The 27,602-nt window shown below is 46.5% G+C and overlaps 1 protein-coding gene across 2 annotated transcripts in view; it reads right to left on the bottom strand.

The window, feature by feature from the left end:
- Positions 1–27,602, bottom strand: part of serpini1 (serpin peptidase inhibitor, clade I (neuroserpin), member 1) — a 63,049-nt gene that overhangs the window by 17,473 nt on the left and 17,974 nt on the right. For both annotated transcript variants that reach the window (XM_038815233.1, XM_038815234.1), the window contains exons 2-6: positions 18,439–18,711; positions 16,446–16,676; positions 12,808–13,002; positions 11,891–12,095; positions 452–549 (exon numbers count right to left, since the gene is read on the bottom strand). In XM_038815233.1, coding sequence (XP_038671161.1) covers positions 452–549; positions 11,891–12,095; positions 12,808–13,002; positions 16,446–16,676; positions 18,439–18,691 — 982 coding nt within the window. In that variant the 5' untranslated portion in view covers positions 18,692–18,711. The remainder of the gene's footprint in view (positions 1–451; positions 550–11,890; positions 12,096–12,807; positions 13,003–16,445; positions 16,677–18,438; positions 18,712–27,602) is intronic.

Here is a 27,602-nt window from a genome sequence, read left to right as displayed (position 1 = left end):
GTTTAGCTCAGTGGGCTAGACAGCTGGTTTGTGATGCAGAGCAAAGCCAGCAGCGCGGGTTCAATTCCCGTATCATCTTACCCGAACAGGTGCTGGAATGTGGCAACTAGGGGCTTTTCACAGTAACTTCATACTTCTGACAATAAAAGGTTATTATTATTACATGATGTGGATTACTGTATTGAATAATGTCAAGTGATTTAATTGTGGATCCGGAAAACACTTTTTTTTTTGCATTTAAGCCTGATAGCAATAGGCCTGGTCGAAAACAATATTCTCATTGCTCCACTATAATCAACTACTTACTCATCCTAATAAACACTGTTGAAGAAAAGAATTGCTCTTGTATCACAATAGGAGTAGCTTTCAAAAGATTGATCACCTCCGCTTAAACTGAATCTTACATACCAGCTAATAAGACAATCTTTAAATAATGAGACTCTTTACTTACCAGTCATTGCTGAGAGGTCAGCATCGACACCAAACACCTCCGAGATCCCCAGGCCGGCCAGAACCTCCTTCAAATCAATATTCTGCATCACTTTGAACCTAGAAACATGATTTTAGACACATGCAGAAGATTGAAACAAGAATGAAATTCTTTGTCAGCATTTCTTTTGCTTTAAATTTAAATGATAAACAGATTGATTCTGTAGAGCTTTAGAAGGATTACTAATGTATCTTTTGTCCAGCAAAAATAATTTGTTATTACAAGCTAAATGTGCTTCTTTTATTCTACAATTCCAAAGCAATAATGGAAAAATCTTGTGCACACAGAGATAGCACAAATTGTATTCCCAACTTTGTGAACTCTGCTTAGTAACCTTCACAGATTTCCGTCTATACTAATCTATGGTATGGAAGCACAGCTAGAGTGAAAAAGCTGGTCAGATATACTATGGATGGTTTTTCATTGACAGAAACAGCATGACTGACTTCCACAAGGAATGATTTTAATACCACAGTTGCAAGGATAACGTGAATTGAGAAATAAGCAATAGCTGAACATTTAAATCAGTTCAAAATCTCGGAGTTCTATATGGAATGATTGTGACTGCCATTATTAAGTATCTTCGATAATATATGCTACATTATTTTCAAATTTAATGTGTATTTTAAGAATCTGTGGTTCTTTCAGAGCTTCATACAAGCTTCTTGTTTCCAATAATATTTCTGCTGACTTTGCCATTATAACGAGACATGTCTGTATGTATTAAAATATGCATGATGTGGGGATGCCGGCGTTGGACTGGGGTGAGCACAGTAAGAAGTCTCACAACACAAGGTTAAAGTCCAACCTCTTTAACCTGGGGTTACCCCATCTCTGGATCTGTAAAGACTTAATTACCTGCAAATGCTCACATTCAAAGCATCGTCTTGCATCTTTGACTTTGTCTATATATATGTTTCTGGAATGTACCTCTTCATTCACCTGAGGAAGGAGCAGTGCTCCGAAAGCTAGTCTTTGAAACAAACCTGTTGGATTTTAACCTGGTGTTGTTAAAATATGGAGTTTAAATAATATTAGTTATGATGTGTGCATCATTATCATTCTTGAAATGCAGATTCTGTGGAGTCATAAAGTGAAGCATGCACTAAAATCAACTGCAAACAAAATCAACATTCATTCTTGATTCAGCATGATGTTTTCAATCGATAGATACTAATTGGCACCGTGAAACGAGGTGCTTAGACAGCCCTACATTATAAAGTAATTACACAATGGGCTAGATTCGCAGTTTGGGAGACCTTGGTTGGATTCTCCGTTGCCTGATGCCGATATCGTTATCAGCGATGGGGCGGAGAATGGGTTCTGACACCAAAATCGGGGCTGGCACCGGTTTGACGCTGGTCAGCCATGCTCCGCCCCCCAGAATATATAGGAGGGGGTGTCAGCAACTTTCCAGAACCTGCATGTCCAGCTGGAGGAGTCCCATTGCCTTCAGTTGCAGGAGATGGTGCTGTTCATGTGGGGCAGCACGGTAGCACAAGTGATTAGCACTGTGGCTTCACAGAGCCAGGGTCCCAGGTTCGATTACATGCTGGGTCACTGTCTGTGCAGAGTCTGCATGTTCTCCCCGTGTCTGCGTGGGTTCCCTCCGGCTGCTCCGGTTTCCTCCCACAGTCCAAAGACGTGCAGGTTAGGTAGATTGGCCACGCTAAATTGCCCTCAGTGACCAAAAAAGGTGAGGAGGGGTTATTGGGTTACAGGGATAGGATGGAAATGAGGGTTTAAGTGGGTCGGTGCAGACTCGATGGGCCGAATGGCCTCCTTCTGAACTGTATGTTCTCTGTTCTATTTATGTTCTCTGAAATGGCATCATCGTGTCACACACCATTGCAATGGCACGCGACATCGGAAGGCCCTCCCGCGATGCTTTGCCCCCGATGGGCCGTGTTCCTGATCGCGTGGGACACGTGTGGTCTCAGTGGTTGGGCACCCCGGTGTGGCGGATGCAGACGGTGTCCAGCGCCGGGATCCGTGCCCCGGGGGGACTTCCACGAGAGCTGGGGTGACGGTCAGTGGGTGGGCTGTGGGGTCACAGATGGTGGGTCGGGTGCGCGCAGGGCCACGCCATGTTGTGCGGCGTGACCGCTGTAGGTCATCGCCGTGCACATTCCCTGCCATGGGCCTCGCCATTCTCTGGCTGTTTTAGGCATGGGAGACGAAGTTTCACCCGGCGCTGCTGCTAGCCCCTCACCGGTCTCAGAATCGGTGAGGGTTCGGCATTGATCTTGGCATCATAAAACATCCACGGATTCTCCATTCAAGCCGCTGAAATGGAGAATCTAGCCCCATATGTTCTCCCACCGGAAATGAATCACCATAAGATCATAAGATATAGGAGCAGAATTAGGTCATTTGGCCCATCGAGTCTGCTCCGCTATTCGATCATGGCTGATACATTCCTCATCCCTATTCTTCTGCCTTCCCCCTGGTCTTACCAAGAAATTACATGGAGTTTGGGATCCCACTGCGAGCGCCATGCAGTCAAAATTCAGGTCATGCAAATGGGCCAGCATGCTGTCCACATGCAGCCCAATTCCCAGCCCCGCTGCCGTCTGATTCGCTGGGGTCGGGATTCTGCTTACAAGCGCTCCATTCATCACAGACTGTTATTCCAGCCAATAAGATAGCTGCACGCTGACCAGTGCCCTGAATCCAGGAGTCCGAGACTGACCTATGCTGGATGCCATTGAGGGGAGGAGGGACACCCTCTTCCCCAGGGTGGGAGGAAGACTCAAGCCTGCCCTACTCGAGGGCACCTGGGATGATGTGACAGAGGCTGCTACTACTGGCAGAATCACCAGGAGGACTGGCACACAACGCAGGAAGCTGAACAACCTCCTTCGGACAGCTCAGGTGAGTCACCACCTGTGCTCCTGGCATCACTCCCGTCCCTCACTCCTTACTTTGCACCCAATCCCCTCGAGGCCAACAACACCCCCACTTGCCTGCATTTTCCTTACAACCCACTCTCCACCAAACCCCATCACATGTATTGTTCTCTATGGCCAGGAGCCTTGCACACATACAGCAACCGCCGCCCACCCCGCTCCAGTACAACTCGCATCCCAGTGTCACATTACGAAATTCCTTTGTCCCAACGGTAAGGCGGCCTAAAATAGGCGTGAGAGCCAAAAGACAGGAGGGGGAAAATCGCAGAAATTCAAGTCCACACTCCCTCTGAGGAGAGGGCCCTGCAATTCACGTGGGAGGCCAATGAGAGGGCAGTGGCTGCGATGGAGGTCGGCATGCGCCAAATAAGTAAAACCTCAACGCAGATATCCCTATAGCCAGTGAGTCACCCATCTCCCACAGACCAATCCTTCCCAAGATCTTGCTCCATATCTTTTGTCTTGCAGGTTCACCATTAGGCAAGGCAGGGCCATCGAGGGTCACTGCCCCCAGGCAGATCTCCAGTTCCCGCAAGAGCACCACTCCAGGGATGACACCGACCGGCATCTGCACGCTCCACCATCGTGGAGACTATCTCCTCAGTGGGTAATATTAGCGATCAGGCTCCCTTTGGTGAGCACCACGCACATGCTGCAGCACATCAGGTGAAGGCAGGGACTCCTGAGTGAGCGGATGGTTGGAGGGCTGCCCGATCCCAGGGAACAGCTGACGGTTGGACAGGTATCGTGTTTCTGTAAAACATCACTGGGGCAGATGCAGACGCAGAGCCAGAATCTATAGGAGGGGGTGTCAGCAACTTTCCAGCACCTGCAAGTCCAGCTGGAGGAGTCCCATTGCCTTCAGTTGCAGGAGATGGTGCTGTTCATGTGTGGCACCCAGCCCAATATTGAAAGGGTGGCATCCGCGGTGGAAGGCCTGGGGCAAGACGTCAGAGCCATGTTTCAGGATTTCCATGGCTTGGGCTACACTGTGCTGTCCATGGCTAAGGTGCAGGCTAGTAGAGCCCAGTCACAGGTGGACATGTCCCAGGTGCAGATGGACATTGCTGCGGCAATCCAGAGCTTGGTCCATTCACAAAGGGTCATGGCTGATGGCATCAAGAGCATTGGCAGTGCACTGACTGACTTTGGCCAGTCACAAAAGAACAAGTCATAGGCACAGAGGGACATGACAGAGGTAGAAAGGGACATGTCTCACTCGCTGAAGGACATGTCCCAGTCTCAATGCGCCATGGCTGATGGCATCAAGCCCATGGCTCAGACAAGGGCGGGCCACTCGGACTGGCAGCGGAAGGTGATATTTCGGAGCTCACTCCAACCTCGCTTCCTTCCCATGAAGTAATCCAGGAGACATCGAGCATCCCGAGGGAGAAGGAAGTGAAGCGACCCATGCCAGCACCTCCTACAGCGGGGGTGCTGGAACACCTCAGTCCTTCAGAAACCCCCCATCTGACACTGCCACATCTCATGAACAGCAGACAGAACAGGCTGACACGTTGTCATCTTTAACACACCAAGATGAGCTGGGCCCATCCAGGCAGAAGACCCTCCAGAGGATGGCCACCAAGGGAATCACACTGCAGAGGGCGGGAGACTCAGCAGGCCACCGCCACTTCTGATGTGCTGTCTGGAATACCATCAAGAAGGAATGGTAAGCCACGTAAGATAAGGAAGCTAGATGACACTTACGTTGGCACAGATATAGTCGATAGAAGAAAGGGCACACTATTGTACAGAGTCACCAGTAAACATTTTGCACCACCAGTCCGACCTGCTTCTAACCTCTGACGGGTGTGAAGGATGGGTTATGGCTGGGTGTTGTGCGTCTGTTGGATGGGAAAGGGGGGTGAAGGTTTGGGTGGGGCCATGAACTTCCCACATGGTGACATCCTCACTGAGAAGTGGCAGTCCATGGGGGCAGCAATGTGAGCCCGCCTTGATTGACAGCATTCCCAGTGAGTGAGCCCTAACTTTACACCATCACTGCACCCCCCCCCCCCCCCCTCCCATTTGCCCCCAAGATATATGGGCCCAAGAGAAAGACTTTCCAGAACACATGCAGGGATAAACAGCACGGACAGTGGCATGTTATCCTAAAGACAAGAGACAGACTGTGTCAAATAATGTGGAGCACCAGACCTCATCCAGAAGCTGGCTGTCATCATTCTACATCACATTGTCATGATCCACTGATACTGCCTGTAGAGATTCTGGTAGCACCCTCGGTGGGGTGAGAGGGGGAGCTGTGGTAGTAGGAAGGATTAGCGAAGGACTGAGTGAGAGGAAAGGGTTGAAGGTTCTCGGGAAGGGGGATTCTGTATAGTGTGGGGTTGCAGGGGAAATTGAAGTTGCGGGGGTGGGGGGAGCAGAAGAGGTGAGACAGGGCGTCAGAGCTGCTGGTGGACAAGCATCCTGGTTGGTAAATCGGGAGGTGATAAGGTTTTTCCCGTGTGCTGCGGCCCTGGATCACACATTAGGGGTTCTGTCCTGCCAGCTCAGGCTCCACGCACAAATCCTCCTGGACACCATTCTCCTCCTCATTGCCAGATGAGGATCTTCCTCCTCCTCCAGCATCTCTCCCCTCTGTTGCGTGATGTTATGAAGGATGCAGTAGGCCACCACAATGCTTGAGACCCTCTCAGGCCTATAGTCAAGCACCCCACCAGAGCGGTCCAGGCACCGGAAGCGCACCTGATGCAATGCTTGATAACGCTCCTGGTTGCTGCATGAGCGTTGTTATAACGATTCTCTGCCTTGGTCTGGGGCCTTCGCACAGGCGTCATCAGCCACGATCTCAGCTGGTAAACCTCGTCGCCCAATAGCCAACCTCTCACCCAAGGGAGCACCTCGAAGGTGCTGGGTACCGAACAATGCGGCAGGATGTATCCTTGCTGCACGCTAGCTGGCTATCGGCAGTAGGCGTACATGATGCGCAGCTGACGGTCACACACCAACTGCACATTCATGGGGTGGAAGCCGTCCTATTGATGAAGGGTACCCCATGTTTATCAGTGCACTGAGGGGGACATACATGCCTTGGGGCATGCCAGCGATGGCAGCAAATCCTACTGCTAGGTCCAGGTTGGAGGTGACGTAGTCCAATGCATGGCACATAGGCCGTCCATAACAGCATGGATGTGCCAGTGTTCGGACATTTCAGAGATCCCACCCAGGTTTCCACTCGAGCCCTGGAAGAGGCATAAAAGTTCAGGGCAAATGCCACCTTGATGACCACTGAGTGCCCTCCTCAATACCCCTGCAGTGCCAGGCATGATACCGTCTGGCACAGGCGGCACACTGACTCCTTGGTGAACTGAAGTCGGCTTAGGCACATATGGCCCGGCAGCTCTTGAAGGTATACATATGGCTTGATGCGGTGCCTCTTTTACAGCTCCTCCTCAGTCTGTTAGACGGTTGGCATTTGGCTCACCAGCTTGTTCCTGCTCCACTTATGCAGGGTCCTCCCTGGGCTGGCCCTAGCGCTCTAGCCTTTGTATATCCATAATGGCAACAGCGGCCAGGTAGAGAGTGAGCATAGCTGGCTACAGCCTGATATCCATGTATCTGTGGGTGGAGAGGGTGGAAAGAGAAAATGTTAGCAAAATGATGATTTCCTTGCCCATCCAATGTCACCTGGTTACATGGTCACCCTGAGCTGTACTGCTGCGCCACCCTCAACATGTTCTCACCTTCCTCCCCCAGCCCCTTCGATATGACGTCCTCCACACGGCACCCTTGTCCCCATCAGTTAGAGGCACCTGGCCTGTAATGTGAGAAGCCTCTATCCTCACCACCCTTCCCTATCAACTGGGACAACCCATGTTAATGTTAGGCTAGTGGCCCCTGTCTTGTTTCTCGCTGTGGGGTCTACTGTGGGTCTCCTCACTGGGTGGGCTGTGTGTCATCCCACCAGCAAGGTGACAACTGGTTGTGTGGCGGAGATGGTCAACTTGTGCTGCCAGTCGCCTCCATGCTAACTGGCTGGTGTGCAGGCAGCTCCAACAGATGTGGGTGGGTAAGGGATATGTGCGTTTGCTGGCACCTCTGCTGCAGTACTATATGGAGCCTGGAATTTATGCACAACCTAACAGTGAGCTGGTCACATTTCCTGACCTGGGGCAGGATGGATCAAGGATGCAGCAGGACTTGGAACAGCTAGGTGATCCTCAGAAGTGAGCGAGCTGACAGTGTCACTGGTGAGGGGCATTCTGAGAGGGGCAGAGTGCCAGTGAGGGTTCCAGCAGCCACGGTGTATCCTTTGTTTGGGGTGGGCTCTGCTAATCCTCTGCAATGGGACAGCCTTTCTAAGGAGTCCACTGAGGAGTGCCAACACCTGGTACACCAGAAATTGAGCACGGCCATGCCCACCCCTGATGATACTGCTGGGGCTTGAGGGTTTCCAGAGGGGAGGGCTGGTTGGGTTCCGACATGAGCATTTACAGGATACAGTCAGCAGGTCTGTACATTGCAGCTAACGGGTGGGTTTAAATAAATTAATGCAGCAATAGGGGTCTGAGCCAGGCCACCCCGATCTTGAGGAAGACATCCTGTGTCCATGCACTTGCCGCCAAGGGGTTCCCTGCTGGTCCCCGAGGTCCAGCCAGACACCCTCGTCCAGCAAGGCCAATAGGTTTTGAGAGTTTTCTTACCGTCTTGCTCCCCAACAACAGCCATGGTGCCCAGGCCCCGCTTGTAAATACATACATCGATTTGTGCCCGCTTGACTGCGACCTGACAGGGTGGAGTATCGCGGAGGGGAGCAGCATCCAGTCCATTAATCATAGTTGAATTGATGCAAATCAGGGATTTGCATGGAGCCGCCGACGCTGGGCGCGAACCTCGATGTAGCTGCCAGCGGGAGACCGGGGCATCGCAAAGGAATTGGTGTCCGGCGCCAATCCCATTTTGAGCTCGACACAACATTATCCGTCCGACCGCGAATCTCGTTGCTGGCATTGGTCAGTGGAGAATCCCCCCGAATATCTTGGGCAAATTCTTCGTATGTCACTATATTTAGCTTTAATGAGTAGAGCTTGACAGTAATATACATTTAACATCAATACTGAAAATACAATGGGCTGGATTCTCTGATTTTGAGGCTATGCCCGGAGGAAGCGTCTGGTTTTATGACAAAAATGTAGGTGCAGGCCCCGGACCGTTGCTCCGACCAGTGAGGGGCTAGCAGTCGCGCCACATAAAACGCACGGTCTTCGCTATATAAACGCCTGGAGAATTGCCGGGTCCACGGCCGCGCCTGCACACAGCGACAACCTGCAGCGGTCGCGCCGTACAACATGGCGCTGGCTGCGCGTGGACCCAACCTGCCAGATAGTGCCTCCCTGGCCATCCCCGGGCCACACCCCCCCCCCCCCCCCCCCAACAGTCCCCATCCCTTGCCACCTCCCAACAGTCCCCATCCCTTGCCACCTCCCAACAGTCCCCATCCCTTGCCACCTCCCAACAGTCCCCATCCCTTGCCACCTCCCAACAGTCCCCATCCCTTGCCAAAGCTCCCCTGCCCCCACTCTGACTGACGCGGTGCTGGACACAGTCCGCAGCTGCCACACCGGGTTCATGAAAACTGAGAGCACATGTCCCCCGCATCGTCGGGAAGTTGGGTTGGAGCATCTGGGGAGGGCCTTTAGGCAACGTCCTGAAGCGTCCCAACGGTGTGAGGCATACTCCTCAATGACACCGTTTTAGGAAATGCTACCAGAGGTTTAATATTTTACACATATATATCCCACAAATCAATTGAAAATTAAATCCAGATAACTTTTTCAATGAGGAGGCAATCACGTTGACTGAAAAGATTTTAATAGTCAATGACTATGACAGGAAACTGAAGTGCAATGTTATTTTGTTTTTGGCCTTTCAAGTGACTAATGGAAACAGGCTATGTCATTTCTAAATGTCAGAAGTCTCACATTTCTGTCAGCATTATTTAAAGGGCAAATGGGCAGATAAGAGAAGTAAAAGAACAACAACACTGTATCATTTACAGTTTGCCTTCCAGGTTTATGATGGCATCAGAATACCTTGGTGTTCTGTATTCTGTCTAATCTTCTGACCTGTCACTCAACTTTGCTCAATTATATGCTTTTTAAAAAATGTTGATACTATCCTTGGCCTTTCCAGTTAACCATGGATGGTGTGCCTGTCCTTTAAGCTTTTTCTTACTTGTTAAAATGAATCTAGGGGAGAGTTGGCACAGTGGTAATGTCACTGGTCTCGTAATCCAGAGGAGCTGGCTAATACTCTGGTGGATAGGGGGTTCAAACACCACCAGGGCAGCCCAACATATTGGTCAGCACGGTAGGACAATGGTTAGCACTGTTGCTTTGCAGCTCCAGGGTCCCAGCTTGGATCACTGTCTGTCCGGAGTCTGCACATTCTCCCCGTGTCTGCGTGGGTTTCATAGAAGAATTTCCCACAGTCCAAAGATGTGCAGGTTAGGTGGATTGGCCATGCTAAATTGCCCTTAGTGTCCAAAAAGGTTAGGTGGGGTTACTGGGTTACGGGGATAGGGTGGAGGTGTGGGCTTAATAGGGTGCTCTTTCCAAGGGCCGGTGCAGATTTGATGGGCCAAATGGCCTCCATCTGCACTGCTAATTCTGTAAATGTAAATTCTATGAATTCTATGAATCCATTCTGTGCATTCTGAAATGTCCTCTTAAAATGCTTACCACTGCATGTCCATTGGTCTATACCTTACCCTAATTTGGCCATTCACTTTAGCCAGCTCTGTTTTCATGCCCTCATAATTGCCCTTATTTAAGGTTTAAAACATAGGAAAGATATTCCACTCCTGTTTTCAGGGGTGAGGGGGGTGAAATGGTAGCAGGTGTGGAAAATCCCAGAATGGCCTTTACACCAGCCGAATGTACTCATCGATTCGCCCCGCTTTCCAAGATGTAATGGGAATCCTGACTTTGAAAGTCAGGATACTCATTTGCATAGATTTAAATGTAATTATAAAGCCTTTACGCTTGATTGTCCTCTCACATTGAATTGTGAGGGCTCGCCGGTGGCGCACTGGTGTGTACAGCCCCACGGATAGGGGGGTGGGTCATTTTTGTAAACCAAAAATGTGTCTCAACTGGGTTAATAAAATAAAACTTGTTTTATTGCAATGCACTAGTATTTACAGTATATGGCAGTTCCCAGTCTGTCCTGTTGGTACCATACCTGGCCAACTTTATACAGAACGGGCAGCACGGTAGCATTGTGGATAGCACAATCGCTTCACAGCTCCAGGGTCCCAGGTTCGATTCCAGCTTGGGTCACTGTCTGTGCGGAGTCTGCACATCCTCCCCATGTGTGCGTGGGTTTCCTCCGGGTGCTCCGGTTTCCTCCCACAGTCCAAAGATGAGCAGGTTAGGTGGATTGGCCATGATAATTATCCCTTCGTGTCCAAAATTGCCCTTAGTGTTGGGTGGGGTTACTGGGTTATGGGGATAGGGTGGAGTTGTTGACCTTGGGTAGGGTGCTCTTTCCAAGAGCCAGTGCAGACTCGATGGGCTGAATGGCCTCCTTCTGCACTGTAAATTCTATGATCTATGAACGTAACCGTGGATGACTTGGGGCTCCCCGCCCCCTTAGCAGGGGAGCTCGTATTCGGCAAGACTCCCAGGAAGACTGATTGCTCCATCCCGTAGGTCTTGTGCGCGTTACAAGTCAAGCCCGGACAGTAACCTGGCACAACCCTCTGCAACTTGGCCATGGAGCAGTGCCATGAGACAATATTCCATGGGTGGAATGTGTGGTGTGGGTGGGTTTCCAAGGGGGAAGTTCTGTTTTTTTGAAATCAGGGTGCCCTTTAAAACCTAAATGATTGGGCCCGCCCCGCCAGTATGATGTGGTGGAACTTGCCCCTTGTCACAATACAGCAAGGAAAGCTGCCATTGAGGCTGGCATCTTACTCACCACTTTTCCCGCCCACACTGCCTTTTGTTCCAGAAAATTGTCTCAGCCCCACTCCTCTCTCCCTCAAACCGAATGTAAAATTCAATCATATTACGGCCGCTACTACCTAGGGGTGCCTTCACTACAAGATCATTAATTACTCCGATCTTCAGAAACGGTTAGCATTGTAAATATTTAGTCATAAGAAATAAAAGCAGAAGCAGGCCATTTGGCCCATCAAGCCTATTCTGGCATTCAATAAGATCATGGCTATCCTACCTCAATTACACTTTCCTGCACCAGCCTCATATCTATCGATTTCCATTGCATCCAAAATACTAGTTGGAAAGCATGTGATTATCAAAGTGAGGTCCAAAACATGGTATTAATGCAATACAACCTGAATAGACATTTTCACTATTCAATGTTGTTTTTCTAATTATCACTAAATTGCCCCGCAAATGTGTATGTGACTTTCTGATACAAAACTACTAGTCAAACATATTTCAGATATGCAAACCGATTTTATTAGACATCATTCCCCAAACAAGAAACACCCCCTCACCTTGGCAGATATACTTCGACCTTCTGCTTCTTTACCGAGCTCGCCCATTCATTAATTAGTTGGGTTTTGATAAGTGGCTCTAAGGTAGCCAGTTGTACTTCCTGCCTTGGGAGAACTATCATCATACTCATCTTGTCACCAATGTACGGCATCTCTAAAACTTGGTATACTCCTCCTGCTTCATTTGAGCCATCACTGAACTCACCTAAAAAAAAAACAAGTTGCATCTGTAAAGAACTTATAACTTATATTGTCACAAAGTGCTTCACAACTAATGAAATACTTTTACCGTCTGGCCCCTGTTGTAATACAGGATATATGGCAGTCAATTTACACATAGCCATTTTCTTCCACACACAGCACTAAGATAATGACCAGCTTAGTGGTTTTAATCGTGTTAGTTGAAGAATAAATATTGGCCAGCACTCTGGGGAGGACTCGCCTGTTCTTTGAAACAGTGCCGTGGGAACTGACATTCAACTGTTATAATGTTTCATCTGACTGACAACTCCTCTGACAGTGCAGTATTCCCTCAACACTCGAGTATCAGTCTCGATTTTACACTCCAGTCCCTGGAGTTCGTCTTGAACTCATGAACTTTTGACTCAGAAGCAAGCATGCGACTAGTTGCGTCACAGTTGACACGGCATCACAGTAAATCTATAAACCATGAATTATCAAGTTATTAAGAGTAACTACTTGCTTTCAATATCTCCACATTTGTGTCTCTGCCCACTGCTAAGTGCTAAGGCTAAAATATCTCTGCTCTTTTGCAGTCATAACAGAGAACCTAAAGGCTAAGGAAACAAAGGAATACTGTTCTCTATCAAATTTGAATCTTCATTCCAAATGCCAGATCAAGTGAATGGAAAGGTCAATTTTAATTAACGGAGTAAAAAAGCTAAACATTTGCAAACCGTAATAGAAGTCTCCTTGTTGGTACATCATGGGTATTTGGATTTCACTTTCATCATCTTTGGTAAATGGAAATGTGCGCGTATTTTCTCCTCTGAATTGAGACTTCCAATTTCCTTTAAAGTAAATTGCATTAACGAGGACGAGGCGAGTTAAAGCATTGAAGTCCTTTGGTGATAAAAGGTTTGGTATCTTATCTGCGCCGAGGAAAGAAAATGTCAAAGTATATCATTCCACAGAGATACAAATCACAAAGGCTTATATATTACCAGCAAAACTGACTGCACATTAAGTTAAATTATCGTGAATTCAGCTACCATTAGCACTCACCAGCAAAGATACAGCTATAAACCATATTAACAACTGCCAATTTCTAAATGTTCTGAAGGGTCCTCACTTGAAATGTTGGTCTGAATGCTTTGTCCACAGACGCAGACAGGAGTTAATAGTTACTCATGTTTTCAAACTGGAGAGATACAAACAGCAGCATTCCTCTGGGCTATGCCGAGATTGAACATTTAAGAATCTATAAAAAGGGCTGCAAGCAATTTCAGGATAGCATGGTTATTGGATTGGACAAAAGGATGTCGGCTGCACTGTGAGTGTGACACATTTTAGGGAGGAGGAAGGAAACAAATCACTGAATTGTAAAACTAGAGCAGAGTGTATATAGGATTCAGACACACAAATCCTGAAATGTGGAAGAAGATAAAATTGCAAAACAACATGTGATCTCTCACACCATTTATAATATTAGGGGTAAAGGACATAAAAGCCCAGAGGCAGTACCAAACAGGGTTGAAATATTTCACAGGGTTTGGGTGCAGATCCAAAGAGATTTATTAGGGTTGTACCAAGGATGTAATTTTAAAATAGACTGAAGAAACTGCACCTCTTTTCATTAGAAGAAACAATGGTCGGAATTTTCCGGCCATTGGGATTCTCTTTTCCCGCTGGCAGCGCCCTGCGGGTTTCCTGGCGGCGTGGAGTGGCTTCAATGGGAAATCCCATTAACAAGTGGTGGGTGTAGAGAATCCCACCGCCAGCGAATGGCGCACCGCCAAGAAACACATGGCTGAGGGACCAGCGAATCCCAATGTTTGAGGAAAAATCCAATATAGCTGCTCAAAATGAGGTAGCATGTTTACAAGGTGAAGAGAAACAACTATTTCCACTGGTCAGTGCAGCAGAAGGCATGCATTTATAATCACCATTAAACGAACAAAGGAAGATGTTAGGGGATTTATTTTATTGCAGAGGGCTGTTAGGATATGAAATATTTTCACAGAAAGCAGTGCTGGCAGCAGCATCCATATATGTTTGAAAAGGAAAAATGAATATTCAAAAGAAAAAAAATTAAGTTAAAAATTGAATATTTCAAAAGGAAAGACAGCAATAACAAGTTGTATTTATGCAACACCTGTGTAACACTATAAAAAGCCCCCAGAGGCATTTCACAAAATTGAATGAAACAAAATTTGACACTGAACCACACAAGGAAATATGAGGAAAACTCATCAAAAAAAGTAAGCTTTAAGGAGCATCTTAAAAGAGAGAGAGGCATAGGGTTGAAGGGAAGATATTCCAGAGCTTATGGCCTTGGTAGCTGATGGTGCAACTACCTATTAAAATCAGGGTTGCTCAAGAGGCCAGAATTAGACAACACTGATATCTCAGCGTTTTCATGGGGCTTGAGGAGATTATAGAGATTATAGAAAAGGGATGTTATGGAGAAAAGTGAAAATAAGGTTGGAAATTTTAAAACCAATGCATTGCTTAACCAGGAGCCAGGGTAGGTCTACGAGTGCAGGAATGATGGGTGAACGAGACTTGATGTGAGTAGGAACACAGGCACCGGTGTTTTGGATGGTCTCAAGTTTCAGGAGGGTAGAATGTGGGAGGCCGGCAAGGGGTGCATTGCCATAATCAAATCTAGAGGTAACAAAGGGGTGAGGGTTTCAGCTGAGCCAGGTTTGGGGTCAGTCGGTGTCATGGAGATGGAAGTAGGCAGTCTTAGTGATGGCACAGACATGTGATCACAAACTCAAAGGTCTGATACAATACCGAGGTAGATAAAGATGGAACCAGGTGAGTGCAGTCTGACCTAGCTGGATGATAGTGGAGAGCTGTGAAGAGGACGATGGAGTGGTCAACCATGCAAAGGCTCCAGCTGCCAGAAGGATAATTCACCATTGTCACAGTCACACAGGATGCCATTTGTGACTTTGAAAAGAGGTAGTACTGTGGCAGGGCTGGATACCTGATTCGAGGAAATCAATATATTAAGCCCTGGGAAAGGTGGTCATAGATTTGGGGGGCAATAACATGTTCAAAGACTTGCGACTTAGAATGATGGGGAGTATTAGCAGACGAGAGCAGGTTCCAATAATGTTTCATGTAATCCAACTAGTTCTGGTGGTAGCTAGCTAGAGATGGATCAGTATCAAGGGGAACGGCAGGGTGAGAGAGAGAAATGGTTTTAGTGGGGACAAGGACAAGGACAACAAAGGTGTAGGATGTGGTTGAGCAATTCAGTAATTTCAGAAGATGTTGTGGTGACTGTAGGGCCAAATGCCAGATATTTGGGATGCTGAAATTTGTGAATTAGGGGCAGAAGGGTAATATTTTCCTGTAAACCCAAATGAAGTAGAGTTTACACTGGTGGAGAGTGATGCAAGGAAATGATCAGAGATGGTCTTATCTGGTGATTGATACAATGAGACTAGCATGTCCCTAAAAGCTGGCAAGTTCAAGGGGATGACCATGAATATGGGTTGGGGAATTTACATGGAGGGAGAGGTCAACGGAGAATAAGAGGACAGTGAACTCAGAAGAGAGAGCATGATAAGGTGAAATGGAAGTTAAAATCTTTGAAGGTGAGAAGTCACACTGTGCAGAGGCTTAGGGAGGAAAGCAGTCAAGATATCTCAGTGAAAACCCTTTATGCTATTTGAATGTGTGATAAAGAATGAGAATTATAACTGAGAAAAATAAGGGGTAGAGCAAAGCAAGGCATTCAAAGCAGGAGTATGGGGCCAAACCAAGGTGTGATTTGTTAAGAGCCACACCATCACCACAACGTTCTTGGCAGGGCAAGTGGTGGAAGACATAGCCAGGTGGAAAGGGTTCAATTAGCAGACAAGTGTCCTCAAGACCATGATGTCAATCTAGTCATCTACAATAAGTTAGTGGATCGGCAAGAGCCTTGTTCACAAATGAATGGACATTCTGGATCGAGAAGAGGGGAAGGTGGTGCAAACTGATTAACTCGAAGTCCACAGGGTTAGCAGTAAGAAGGGGTGAGTAGAAAGTAAGATTAGTCCCCAGGGGGCAAGCTAGGCAGGATGTTCAGTGAGAGAGCAGAATGGGGCAGTTGTGGTTGTCGCTCTTAACAAGGCTGCACTGAGTCTTTTTGGAGAATACCGAGAGGCACAAAGGAAAGCTGCAGACTTAACTAAGAGGGAGTCAAGCCTAGGATGGCAGCAGACAGAATTAAGTATAATTCGTTGAGAGAACCATTGCAACTCTGACGGGTTTCATAGGCTCCTTCTGTATTGTATCATTCCAATTCTGTACAGTGGTACATTTCAAACAGACAGATGTCACTATTAACAGCATTTCACAAGTTGGCAATACTTACGATTAGTTTGATTCTGCACCCACTCATTGATGTGATCAGCCACAGAGGAAGGTTGGCTGAAGTCAATATTTTCAACACTGGCACTGAAATATTTCTTCAGCATTTGAAGGAATTTGTCACTCAGTTGAAATCCTTTTTCCACAAACAATGAATTGGCAAGCTTCATTACATACTTCTGGCTGTCTGCTTTCATTGACTGAGAGAGGTCCCGCAACAAGTCAAATTGCTCACCTGAACGGGACAGAATTCAACACTATTAAAAAATACATACTCCTTAATACTGTTATCATATTGGCACACTGTTCATTACAGTTATCAGACAGCCAGATGTCTGCATTGTTTAATTTAATTTCCCTTCACACTTGAATGGGGTATCAGTGCCCTGCTGTGAAACTAACCAATGTTTATAAACATCTAGCTATGATGGACAGCTCATGACCACATCAAAAGCAGTTAGATGCTTTCTGCTAAGAAAAGAGGAAGTCAAAGCACTTAACTCCCAGATTATAAATATTGTAATAGCTGCACCAGCAGCAACTAGGGATGGAATTCTCTATCCCGGGTTTGGTGTCTGGTGGGAAAGGAGAATTTAGCAGGACCCAAAAAGGTCAGAAACCCGCCAGCGTAAAAACAGTTTGCAATTCTTCCAATGGCGGATCGGTACCTGGTAGCATGAATGTTATTTGCATTTCAGGAATGCTCATTAAAACACCTAATCGTCAAATCTCATCAGGCCTTCCAAGCTTGCATCGTGCCAGCAGGAAATCACCTTGGCATCAAACCCGTTTGACAAAAAGAGTGGCATGCACAAGGCTGGCCTCAGTTCCCTTGAGACCTGAAGTGAGCGCAACATGCACAGCCTACCTACCGTAGTGCCTCTCTTGTTGCAGTGAATGCCACTCTGCTGGGGCAGACCAGCTTTTGCCCTCCAGTTCCATGCGGAGCTGATCTCATGGACTCTCCACTCCACTGGTCTGAAGGTCGACCAGGGCTGGGGTGCAAGGTGAATGGGGGTTTGACAAAGACAAGGGGGCAACGTGGAAGGAGGACTGTGCAAGGGTGGGGAGGGGGGGTGGAAGGGCAAGAGGGCATGATGACAGGCAGAGGTGCAAGGAAGTGGGCGAGGATGATGAACAATAGAATGCAAAGGGAAGACCGAAGGGAGGGAAGCTGGATCCCGACAAGGCTCACAAAATGCTCACAAACAAGGTCGTCAAAGGAATATTACATTGTTTACTGGAAGGTGATACACCCAGACTCCAGGTTCAGTTGGTAGGGGTCCATGTGGGGCATTGGCACCTCGCAGGTGATGGACTTTGGGATGCGGGGGGCATGGGAGGGTGGTTGAATCCAGGAACAAACTTCTTGAGGCTGCTAGTTTTTCCCCTTGGTGTTCCAGACATTCTGCATGGTCTGGTGAGGACAGGAGGGCTGGAGGGAATTATGTGTTTGATGGACTGGCATTTACATATGGATGGCTTCCAGACCTTCAAACCCGCTAGCTGACAGCGGCCAGACAAATCAGCTGCCAGCTCGCCAGGTGATTCAGAGGGAAATACGCCTATGCATAATTAAAGAGATTCCAAGTGCAGAATCTGACATGGGATCCTGCTATTCTGACCAGTGGGAAAGGTGTCACCATTCACCACTGCATTTAGTTACAAAACTGAAGAATTCCATCCAAAGACGTTTCTAAGTTTACTGTGGTTTACTGTATCTGGAGTGGAAGGTTCAAGATCTACTATTTGGAGAAACTTTGGCTAAAAACATAGTCATCCAAATGAAGATCAAGATCCAATGGTTACAGACGAGGGGATACTTTCCAAAATCAGGCATTGGGTGGCCTTAAGACTACAAAGTCAACGTGATTGATGGACGTTTTTAAGTTATGAACTTAAACAACTGGAACCATAATTTACATTAAAAAATTTTAAGTATATATTGCAGACTCACTAAAGAAAATCAATTCGACCTAAAAAAGCAGAGTGTTTACCTTTTTTCATGTAGTTGTAGCCCATAACGTGTTGAATTTGTTCAAGAGTTGTACCACCAGCACCAAGCTCAATCATTCCTAAAGCGTTAGCAATACTAAAAGGAGAATAAAAAATATTGCCATCCTTCTCCATCGACCGCAAATGGTGGTAAATCTTCACAGAAAAGTCAGCAGTGATGCCATCCAGAATGCCTGTGTGGACTGCTGCACATTTCACAATCAACAGAGTCAGGAATCCCAGCAAAGGTGTCATTTTTCAGCTAATTTTCAAGCCTATGGAAGGAGGAATTGTAAAGTAGTACTGCAAAGTACTCAGGGAAATCTTGGTAATATTCATCTATTTTGTTTTATTATTAAGAGTAACAACATTTTAAAAACAATATTTCTCATGGGCAAGGAAATGTCAGAATAGTGTATTCTATATAGTTGAGATAGCAACCAAAAAGGTACAGTAGGAGAGGGGGAATACCACCCATACTTGACCTCAGGTTAATAAAGGAAACCAAGAAGGCTGTAGTATTTTTGAACTATCATCAGGACCCCTGTAATTATTTTCTGTTCCCATCTTTAAAAGGGGACACGGAATGGCAGAGAGAAAAGAAAACCATACATTTGAATCGTGCCTGATGTCTCAGAAATATCCCAAAATGCTTCATGTAAAATAAATTTGTTTGAAGTATTGCAGTGTCAGAATTTGACTGGATATTTGCAGATCATAATAAATGATAATCTTTATTGTCACAAGTAGGCTTACATTAACACTGCAATGAAGTTACTGTGAAAAGCCCTTAGTTGCCACATTCTGGCGCCTGTTCGGGTACATGGAGGGAGAATTCTGAATGTCCAAATTATCTAACTTGTGTAACCATATTGGAAACCCTTGGCCTGACTTAAAACTTTAACATTCTCTTTGTATTGTTCACTTCTAGCCGCAAATGGCTACTGTAATATCCTGTACAGGACCTACAGGTTGGGAATGCTGGTCTTCCCTATGCTCCTTGCAGAGTATGAACTCTCCCGCTAGGGGCGGGGGATCTCAATTAACTACTGTATACAAGGTTGGCCAGTAAGGCATCACCCAGAAAGGAATCTGGCAGGGATTTACCAGGTCGTGTAAAATAAAATGTTGTTCTTATTTTACTCGGTGTGGACTTCCCATGTCCTTATTAAAGCTACCATCTTGAAAGTCTGTTTGGAGGTCTTGGATTTTGGATGAAGTATAATTTATAGGACTGTTTGTGTTCACCAGCATAATCACTGCCGATCATCATGGTTCTGGCCCTGGACTCACTTGGTTTCTCTTTCAGCACTGCTCCTTTCCCCCACCCCTACCACACTTAAGTGCTAAATCTTACAGTGACATACCTTGTTTTTATCAATACTTGGTGTCAAACAAATTTGTTGCCTCTGCATCCTCATAGCACCAATATACAATATTGCAATACTACTCTTCCCTCTAGACACAAAATTCAACACCTTTGACCTGGTTTACGAAATACATTCCCATTTTCATCTTACTCTACCTGCACAACCTCCTCCAGTTTTACCTTACAGTCTGTTCTCTTTGATCTCCAGACCTGCTGTCCATCCCATCATCAGTGCAGAACATTCAGCCCCGCTGCCTCCATTTTCTGGAATTTCTGCTAAAATCTCCCATCATTCCCATCTTTAAAAGCTTCCTAATAGGCAAGATTTTCTAACAACAACCCCCCCCCCCCCCTTGCAGTGGCAGAGCGACTCGCCAATGACTTGTGGCAGGAGGTCGCCGTGACTGGATGATCCCATCAGCGGGAATAGCCAGAAATCCCACCCATAGGCCACCTTTCCAGTTTCTTACTACCTGCTTCTCCTCGCTCAGGAGTAGGCTGCTTTATAATTGCAAGTTGTTGTTTTAGCACACATCAATACATGGCGAAATAAAATAAAAATTCATGTTGTATCGATGCATGAAATTTTCATGCATTATTTATCACTACACGGCACGGTAGCACAGTGGTTAGCATTGTGCAGGGACCTGGGTTTGATTCCCGGCTTGGGTCACTATCTGTGTGGCGTTTGCACATTCTCCCCTTTTCTGTGTGGGTTTCCTACGGGTGCTCCGGTTTCCTTTCTCAAGTCCTGAAAGACGCGCTTGTTAGATGAATTTGGAATTCTGAATTCTCCCTCCGTGTACCTGAACAGGCACCGTAGTGTGGCAACTAGGGGATTTTCACAGTAACTTCATTACAATGTTAATGTAAGCCTACTTGTGACCCTAATAAAAAAATTATTATTAGCACTTAACCAACAGAATTAAAAACAGAATGCCTGGTCATTTATCTCATTGGTGTTTGCGTAACCTTACAATATACAAACTGGCTGCTATAACAGTGATTACACTACAAAAATCACTTAATTGACTATGATCTGTTTCCTATACCCAATTATTTATGGATAGCTTTTGCTTTCATTAGTCAGTTTGATGAATGAAAATAAGCAGTCTCCAGTTCAAGTCAAATTACATTTAATGCTCACTATATATCTTTCCTTTTTCTCCACAAGATATCATTGGACCTCATTTACCAAGCTAATTGTGATTACATTGGTCAGTAAAACTCAGCTAGAAAATACATAAATAGGACAATTTAATTCAAGTGTCACACAAAGCCAATTTTATTTTAGCTCTTCGTCAATAATGTGGCCATTAAACAATATTTATAGATAGTCTAAATTCTTTGGCTGTGCACAAAATTTACATTCCTCGTTCATTAAAAGAATGTACACTATTGCTAACTCCTCAAGTTCCAAGAGTGGTGATACAACATTGGCAATAAATTCACAAAGGTTGTCTGGATATTAGGATAAAATAATGTTACATTAGTAGAAGTCCAGTGTCAAAAGCATGGTTGGAAAGGGAAAATAGAATTTAACCCATGATATCCAATCACACAGTCAAGTCAGGTTATTTTTAATATTTATACTCAAGATTGCAAACTAACTGTACTGATGCTGCAAGGTTCAGAGGAAACATTGGCTTCCAATGTATTACAAATATGTGAAATATACATATTATAAAGTTATCTTATAGTGCTCACCAATCCCAGTTTTAGCATGGATCAAGGCATACATTGATTGGTATGTTGCACCCACAAAGCCAAAACACCAATTTGACATGAAAGGAAATACTCTAAGTGTTATTGCACAGATACAAGTTGTTAATGATTTTTTTAATCTATTCTTTCATGGGAGATGGGTGTTGCTGACTAGACAAGCATTTATTGCCCATCCCTAATTTTCCTTGAGAAAGTGGTGGTGAACCGCCTTCTTGAACTGCTGTAGTCCACGTGTTGTAGGTATATCCACAGTGCTGCGAGGAAGGGAATTCCAGGATTTTGACCCAGCAACAGTGAAGTAATGGCGATATAGTTCCAAGCCAGGATGGTATGTGGCTTGGAGTTCACGGAACCTGGAGGGGAACTTATTGTAGGCGCTGTTTCCAAACATCTGCTGTCCATGTCCTGCAAGGCGATTGAGGTAATTGAAAGAGCCTTGGTGGGTCACTGTAGTGCATCCTGTAGAAAGTACTGTGTGTCGGTGGTGGAGGGCGTGAATGTGAATGTGAATGTGGAGGGTGGTGGATGGGGTGCCAATCAAGCAGGCTTCTTTATCACAGAACATCTCGTGCTTCTTTCAGTTTTTTGGAGCACCACTTTTCCAAGCAAGCGGAGGATATTCCATCACAGTCCTGACTTGTGCCTTGCAGATGGTGGACAGACTTTGGGGAGTCAGGTGGTGAGTCACATGCTGCAGAATCCCCAGCCACTTATCAGCCCAAGCCTGAATTTTGGCCAGGTCTTGCTGCATATGGACATGGACTCAGTTAGTATGAGGAATGCTGTTGAACATTGTACAATCAACAGTGAACATTCTGGTCACTTCTGACGTTACGATGGAGGGAAGATCATTGATGAAGCAGCTGAATATAGTTGGGCTTAGGAGACTACATTGAGGAACTCCTGCAGGGATGTGCCGGGGCTGAGACGATTGACCTCCAACAACCACAAATCAAATTCCTTTGTGCCAGGTATGACTCCAACTTGTGTGAGAGTCCCCCCGCCCCTTCAAGTCCAGTTCTTCTCAGGCTCCTTGTCACTCGGTCAATGCTGCCTTGATAGCACGGACAGTCACTCTCACCTCACCTCTGGAATTCATGTTTGGTTCAAGACTGTAATGAGGGCAGGAGCTGAGTGGCCCTGGCAGAACCCAAACTGAGCATCTGTGAGCAGGTTTTTGCTGAGTAAGTGCTGTTTGATAGCAGTGTCAACGACATCTGCCATCATGTTGCTGATGATCGAGAGTAGACTGGTGAGGTGGCAACTGGCTGGGTTGGATTTGTCCTGCTTTTTGTGGACAGTTTTCCACATTGCCAGTGTACTGGAACGGTTTGGTTGGGGTACGGCTCATTCTGGAGCACAACCTTCAGGACTATTGTTAGAACATTGTCAAGGCCCATAGCCTTTGCAGCATCCAGTGCCTTCAGCCATTTTGTGATTTCATGTAGAGCGAATCAACTTGGGGAAGACTGGCACCTGTGATGCTGGGGACCTCATGAGGAGGCCAAGATATATCATCCATCCCCGATTTCTGGCTAAAGGTGGTTGCAAATGCTTCAGCCTTGCCTTATGCACTGATGTGCTGGCTTGCCACCTCATTGAGGATGGGGTTATTGGTGGAGGCTCCTCCTGTTGGTTATTTCATTGTCCAACACAATTCACAACTGGATGTGGTAGAACGGCAGAGTTCAGATTTGATCTGTATGTTATGCGATCACTTAGTTCTGTCTATCGCATGCTGCTTACACTGTTTGGCACACAGGTAGTCCTATGTTAAAACCTTACCAGGCTGACACCTGATTTTTCAGTATGCTTGGTGATTGCTCCCAGCATGCCCTCCTGCAGTCTCCCTTAAACAAAGGTTGGTCTCCCGTCTTGATGCTAAGGGTAGAGTGGGGGGTACGCCGAAACACAAGGTCACTTACTGTTGTTAAGTACAATTCTGCTGCCAATGATGGCCCGCATTTTGGAGTTGCAAGATCTGTTTGAAATCCATCCCATCTGGCAGTATATAGTGGAGGGTGGCCTCAGTATAAAGCCAGGGCTTTGACTCCACATGGACTATGCAGTGACCATTCCTACCGATACTATCATGGACTATGCGTCTGCGACAGGTAGATTGGGGAGGATGAGATCAAGTAGGTTTTCCCCTTTAGTTGGTTCCCTTGCCACCTGCTGCAGTCCCAATCTAGCCACCATGTCCTTTAGGGTGGGGCCAGCTTGGTCTGTAGAGATGCTACTGAACCACTCTTGGTGCTGGACTTTGAATTTCTCCACTCAAGATTATATTCTGGCTCCTTGCCACCTTCATGTACCATCTATCAAGGCAGTCATTTACCAAAGCAATCCCTAGTTTTGTGTATTAACTCAAAATTAAACCTACATTTTGGTATTCACAGATGTCTGCAACACAATGGAAAAGTATAAATGCATGTTCTCATCTGCAGCACTTTTAAATTTCAGAAACTGGGATCTAAAGATCTGTGGTAAAATGGTCCAATTTGAAATTAAGGCACAGCTTCTGAAAAAGCATTAACTAACAAGATAGCGACTTGATAATAATGGAGTTCGTTCATCGGCAAAACCTATGGAAAATAGCAGCCTCCTTTGCACCTTTTACAAAAACATCTCCTCAGACCAGATAACTTTCATTATGATTGTTCCACGATCTTTAAATCATGGTTGAGCCAACTATTAGTGTTAGCTCCAATCCCAAAACCCTCTCAGCTGAAATTGGTTGTGACAAATGGATTCATATTTATTTATGCAACAGGATACACAACTTGCAGCAAGGTTATTAATGTGGCCAGGCTGCAGTGAGTTATCTTTTTAATGATGAAAAACAAATTGCATGGTAACATCATGATTCCAGATCATGCCAGTACTGTAGAAGTAGACTTTTGTGAAGCATTTCAATGCAGCATTTCCAGGTAACTTCACAGAAGATCAGGATGGAAAGCTGCAAGTCAATCAAGATGTCTCTCTTGAAAAAAAAAGGTTTATAGCTTTGTAGTCATTAGAGAATTGCCCCTGGAACCTATTAAATGCTATCTAACAGTCTAATTAAGGTAATTACATGGCAGCCTGGGGAAAGCACAACTAAATCAACCCTAACCACAATTACGGGTACTTATTTACTCATTTGGGGCTAAACTTGGCATGATTCTTGGAATTTCAAACCATGCTGTTCTTTGAAAAGCTGAAGTTTACTCTGTTATTTTCATGGATCACCTAATACCTTTATGTTTTTAGAGAAACCCCATTTGAGGAATAAATGGGATCGGAGGTTAATTAATTCAAAGTGAGATGTGATTACAAGATCCGTAGAGCCAGAAATAATCATAAGTCAAAACAAAATGATGTCACAATATTTGGGACAAATTTCTGACTTTATACAAAGTTAGGAAATGTATCTTCTGTGCAGCTTTACATTGCTGACAAAAATAGAACAAAAACCAGCAGATCATCCAATTTCTATATTAGAGCATGATTACTTGGATTGACTGCCACTGAACTAACTGGCCAAGAAAGTTTATGTTAGATAACAAATTTTGATGCAGCTCAGTCCCCTTAGTTGCAAATGCAACCATATTATGCACTTAAATATTGAATTTGCATTTATTATTTCAAGGGATGTATGCATCAAAGGTGAGGCCAGCAATCAATTACCCATCCCTAGTTGCCCTTGAGAAGGTGGTGCTGAGCCATCTTCTTGAACTACTCTAGTCATTGTGGTGGAGATGCATCGACAGTGATGTAAGGCAGGCATTTTCAAAGTGTGGGTCGCGGAGCCATTCATCGTGGCGTTCCCAATCGCGGGAATTCAGGCGTAACGACCGCAGCACCCAGCTTTTAAAAATGACAGCCCTGTCCGGCTTTACAAATGCGGGCGTGCTGCGCATGTGCATGCCTGGAGCCCAGAGAGAAACACCTCCTCCTGATGTCAGCATGCTGACCCAGGAGAAGATTTTTTTAAAAATTCAATTCAGTCTTCCTGCATCTGTCTTGAATATGCTTAATGGCTGAGCCTGCAGAACTGAATTTTCGAGATTTAAAAAGAGTCACAATATTTTGAGTTAAGTAATTCCTCCTCATCTATGTCTAAAATTGTTACATTGTAATTTGCAGACTATATCCCCAGGCTGTAAACCACCCATCTGAGGAAAACTTATATTCTGCATCTGCTCTGTAGAGTTTGAGAGAATCATGCCTGTTTCAATGAGGTCATTTCTCATCCTTTGCTGCTCTAGACTACAGAATATAAGCCCAGGCTCACCTCTTGCATTATAGGTAAGAGAAAATGGTGGGTAGCGAATGTCGGCCGCCGTGGGTCGCAAAGGTCATCCCGCATGGGCCCCGACGGTCGGTCTGCGCGTGTCCCGCAGGATGGCTGGTTGGTAAAAATGGGTCCTGGGCAAAAATGTTTGAAAAACATTGTTGGCAGAGAGTTCCAAAATTTGACCCAGCAACAGTGAAGGAATTGCCATTAGAGTTCTGTGGTGAATGAGATTCACACGGTATTATAATTTACCAATGTCACTCTGTTCCCAGTATATATAGGTACCGATATTGTAAGTGCAGTTGCACTACCTGACCACCAGGGGGAGTAGCTCTGGGAGTACTCGAGAGTTTGTACTGGGCTCCGCCCAGAACTCCTCCCCTGGAGCTGCTATATAAAGATCCGTGCCACAGAGTCAGCCAGCCAGTTCACCAAAAGTTCAACGGCTAACAGGCTGGCTCTGTTGTAAGTATATTAAAACCGCTATTCTAATCCTACAAGCAGGTGTCCGTAGAATTGATGGCTCCATCAATTTAATATACTTACGAAACTGTCAAAGTAAATCATGGAAACAGCCCAAAAGCCACTTAGAACTCGACCCGCAGGATGCAGAGGCTAAAGAAATTTTTTCCCACTGGCTGAGATGTTTTAAGGCCTACCTGGCAGAAGCCAGCACCGCTGGAACAACGGAGGAACAAAAACTCAGCCTACTGCACGCGAGGGTAAGCCACAGAATCTCCACACAGCTAAATCCGGCCGGTTCTTACACCGCAGCGCTGGCGATATTGGACACAATGTACGTTAGGCCCATTAATGAGGTTTATGCACGCCACATGTTTACGACTCGCCGTCAGTGGCCTACAGAAACGCTAGCCGAATTTGTACGGGAACTGAACAATCGATGGGCCGAGTTCCCAGGCCTTTACGGCCGTTTTCACGAACGCGAACACACCTGCTCTCACCGTTCGTGAAAACGGCCGCAAAGTGCCGTCCCGGACAACCATGGCACCGATTGGCACGGCCGCACCACGGCCATGCTAAGGGTGGCATGGGCCCACGATCGGTGGGCACCGATCGCGGGCAGCGAGTCCGCTGCCCACGCACTCTTTGTTCCTCCGCCGCCCCGCAGGATCAGTCCGCGGGGCGGCTGAGGGGCATGACGGCCCGCGCATGCGCGGGTTTGATGCATATGCGTGATGACGTCATCCGCGTATGCGCGGGTTGGAGCCATCCAACCCGCGCATGCGCGGCTGACGTCATCGTGCGCGTCAGCCGCCGTGACACTTGGCGCGCAGGCTTAGCGACGGTCGCTAAGCCCGCGATGCCGTTCTTCACGGGGCCGCACTGCTAGCCCCAACCGGGGGGGGGAGAATCGGGTCCCGGGAGGGGGCGCGGAGGCTGCCGTGAAACACGGCCAGTTTGACGGCAGCCTTTACGACTCTCCGCATTTGCGGAGAATCGCGCCCAGGGAGCTTGCTGTGCGGGACGTTTTCGTAGCAGGCCTTAGATCGAACTATGTGTGCCAAAGACTGCTAGAAAAGGGGGCCCAGGATTTAGATACTACTGTGGAGGCTGCTACCACTATGGAAGTCTCCTTCCGCAGCCTCACTTCGTTTCCCGCGGACCCCGTGACCTCATCGTGGACCCACGACCAACAATCCCCCAGGCCTGTGCCGCACGGCCCCCCAGCTACTGCGCTGCCAAAGCCAGTTACTCTGCTGCCCCAGCCAGCTACTCAGCTGCTCCAGCCAGCTACTCAGCTGCCCCAGCCTGCCATTTCTGTGGCCAAAGCC

Source organism: Scyliorhinus canicula, chromosome 13 (genome assembly GCF_902713615.1).
Source record: "Scyliorhinus canicula chromosome 13, sScyCan1.1, whole genome shotgun sequence".
Taxonomy (NCBI): Eukaryota; Metazoa; Chordata; class Chondrichthyes; order Carcharhiniformes; family Scyliorhinidae; genus Scyliorhinus; species Scyliorhinus canicula.
This window is presented reverse-complemented; position numbering and strand designations above follow the sequence as displayed.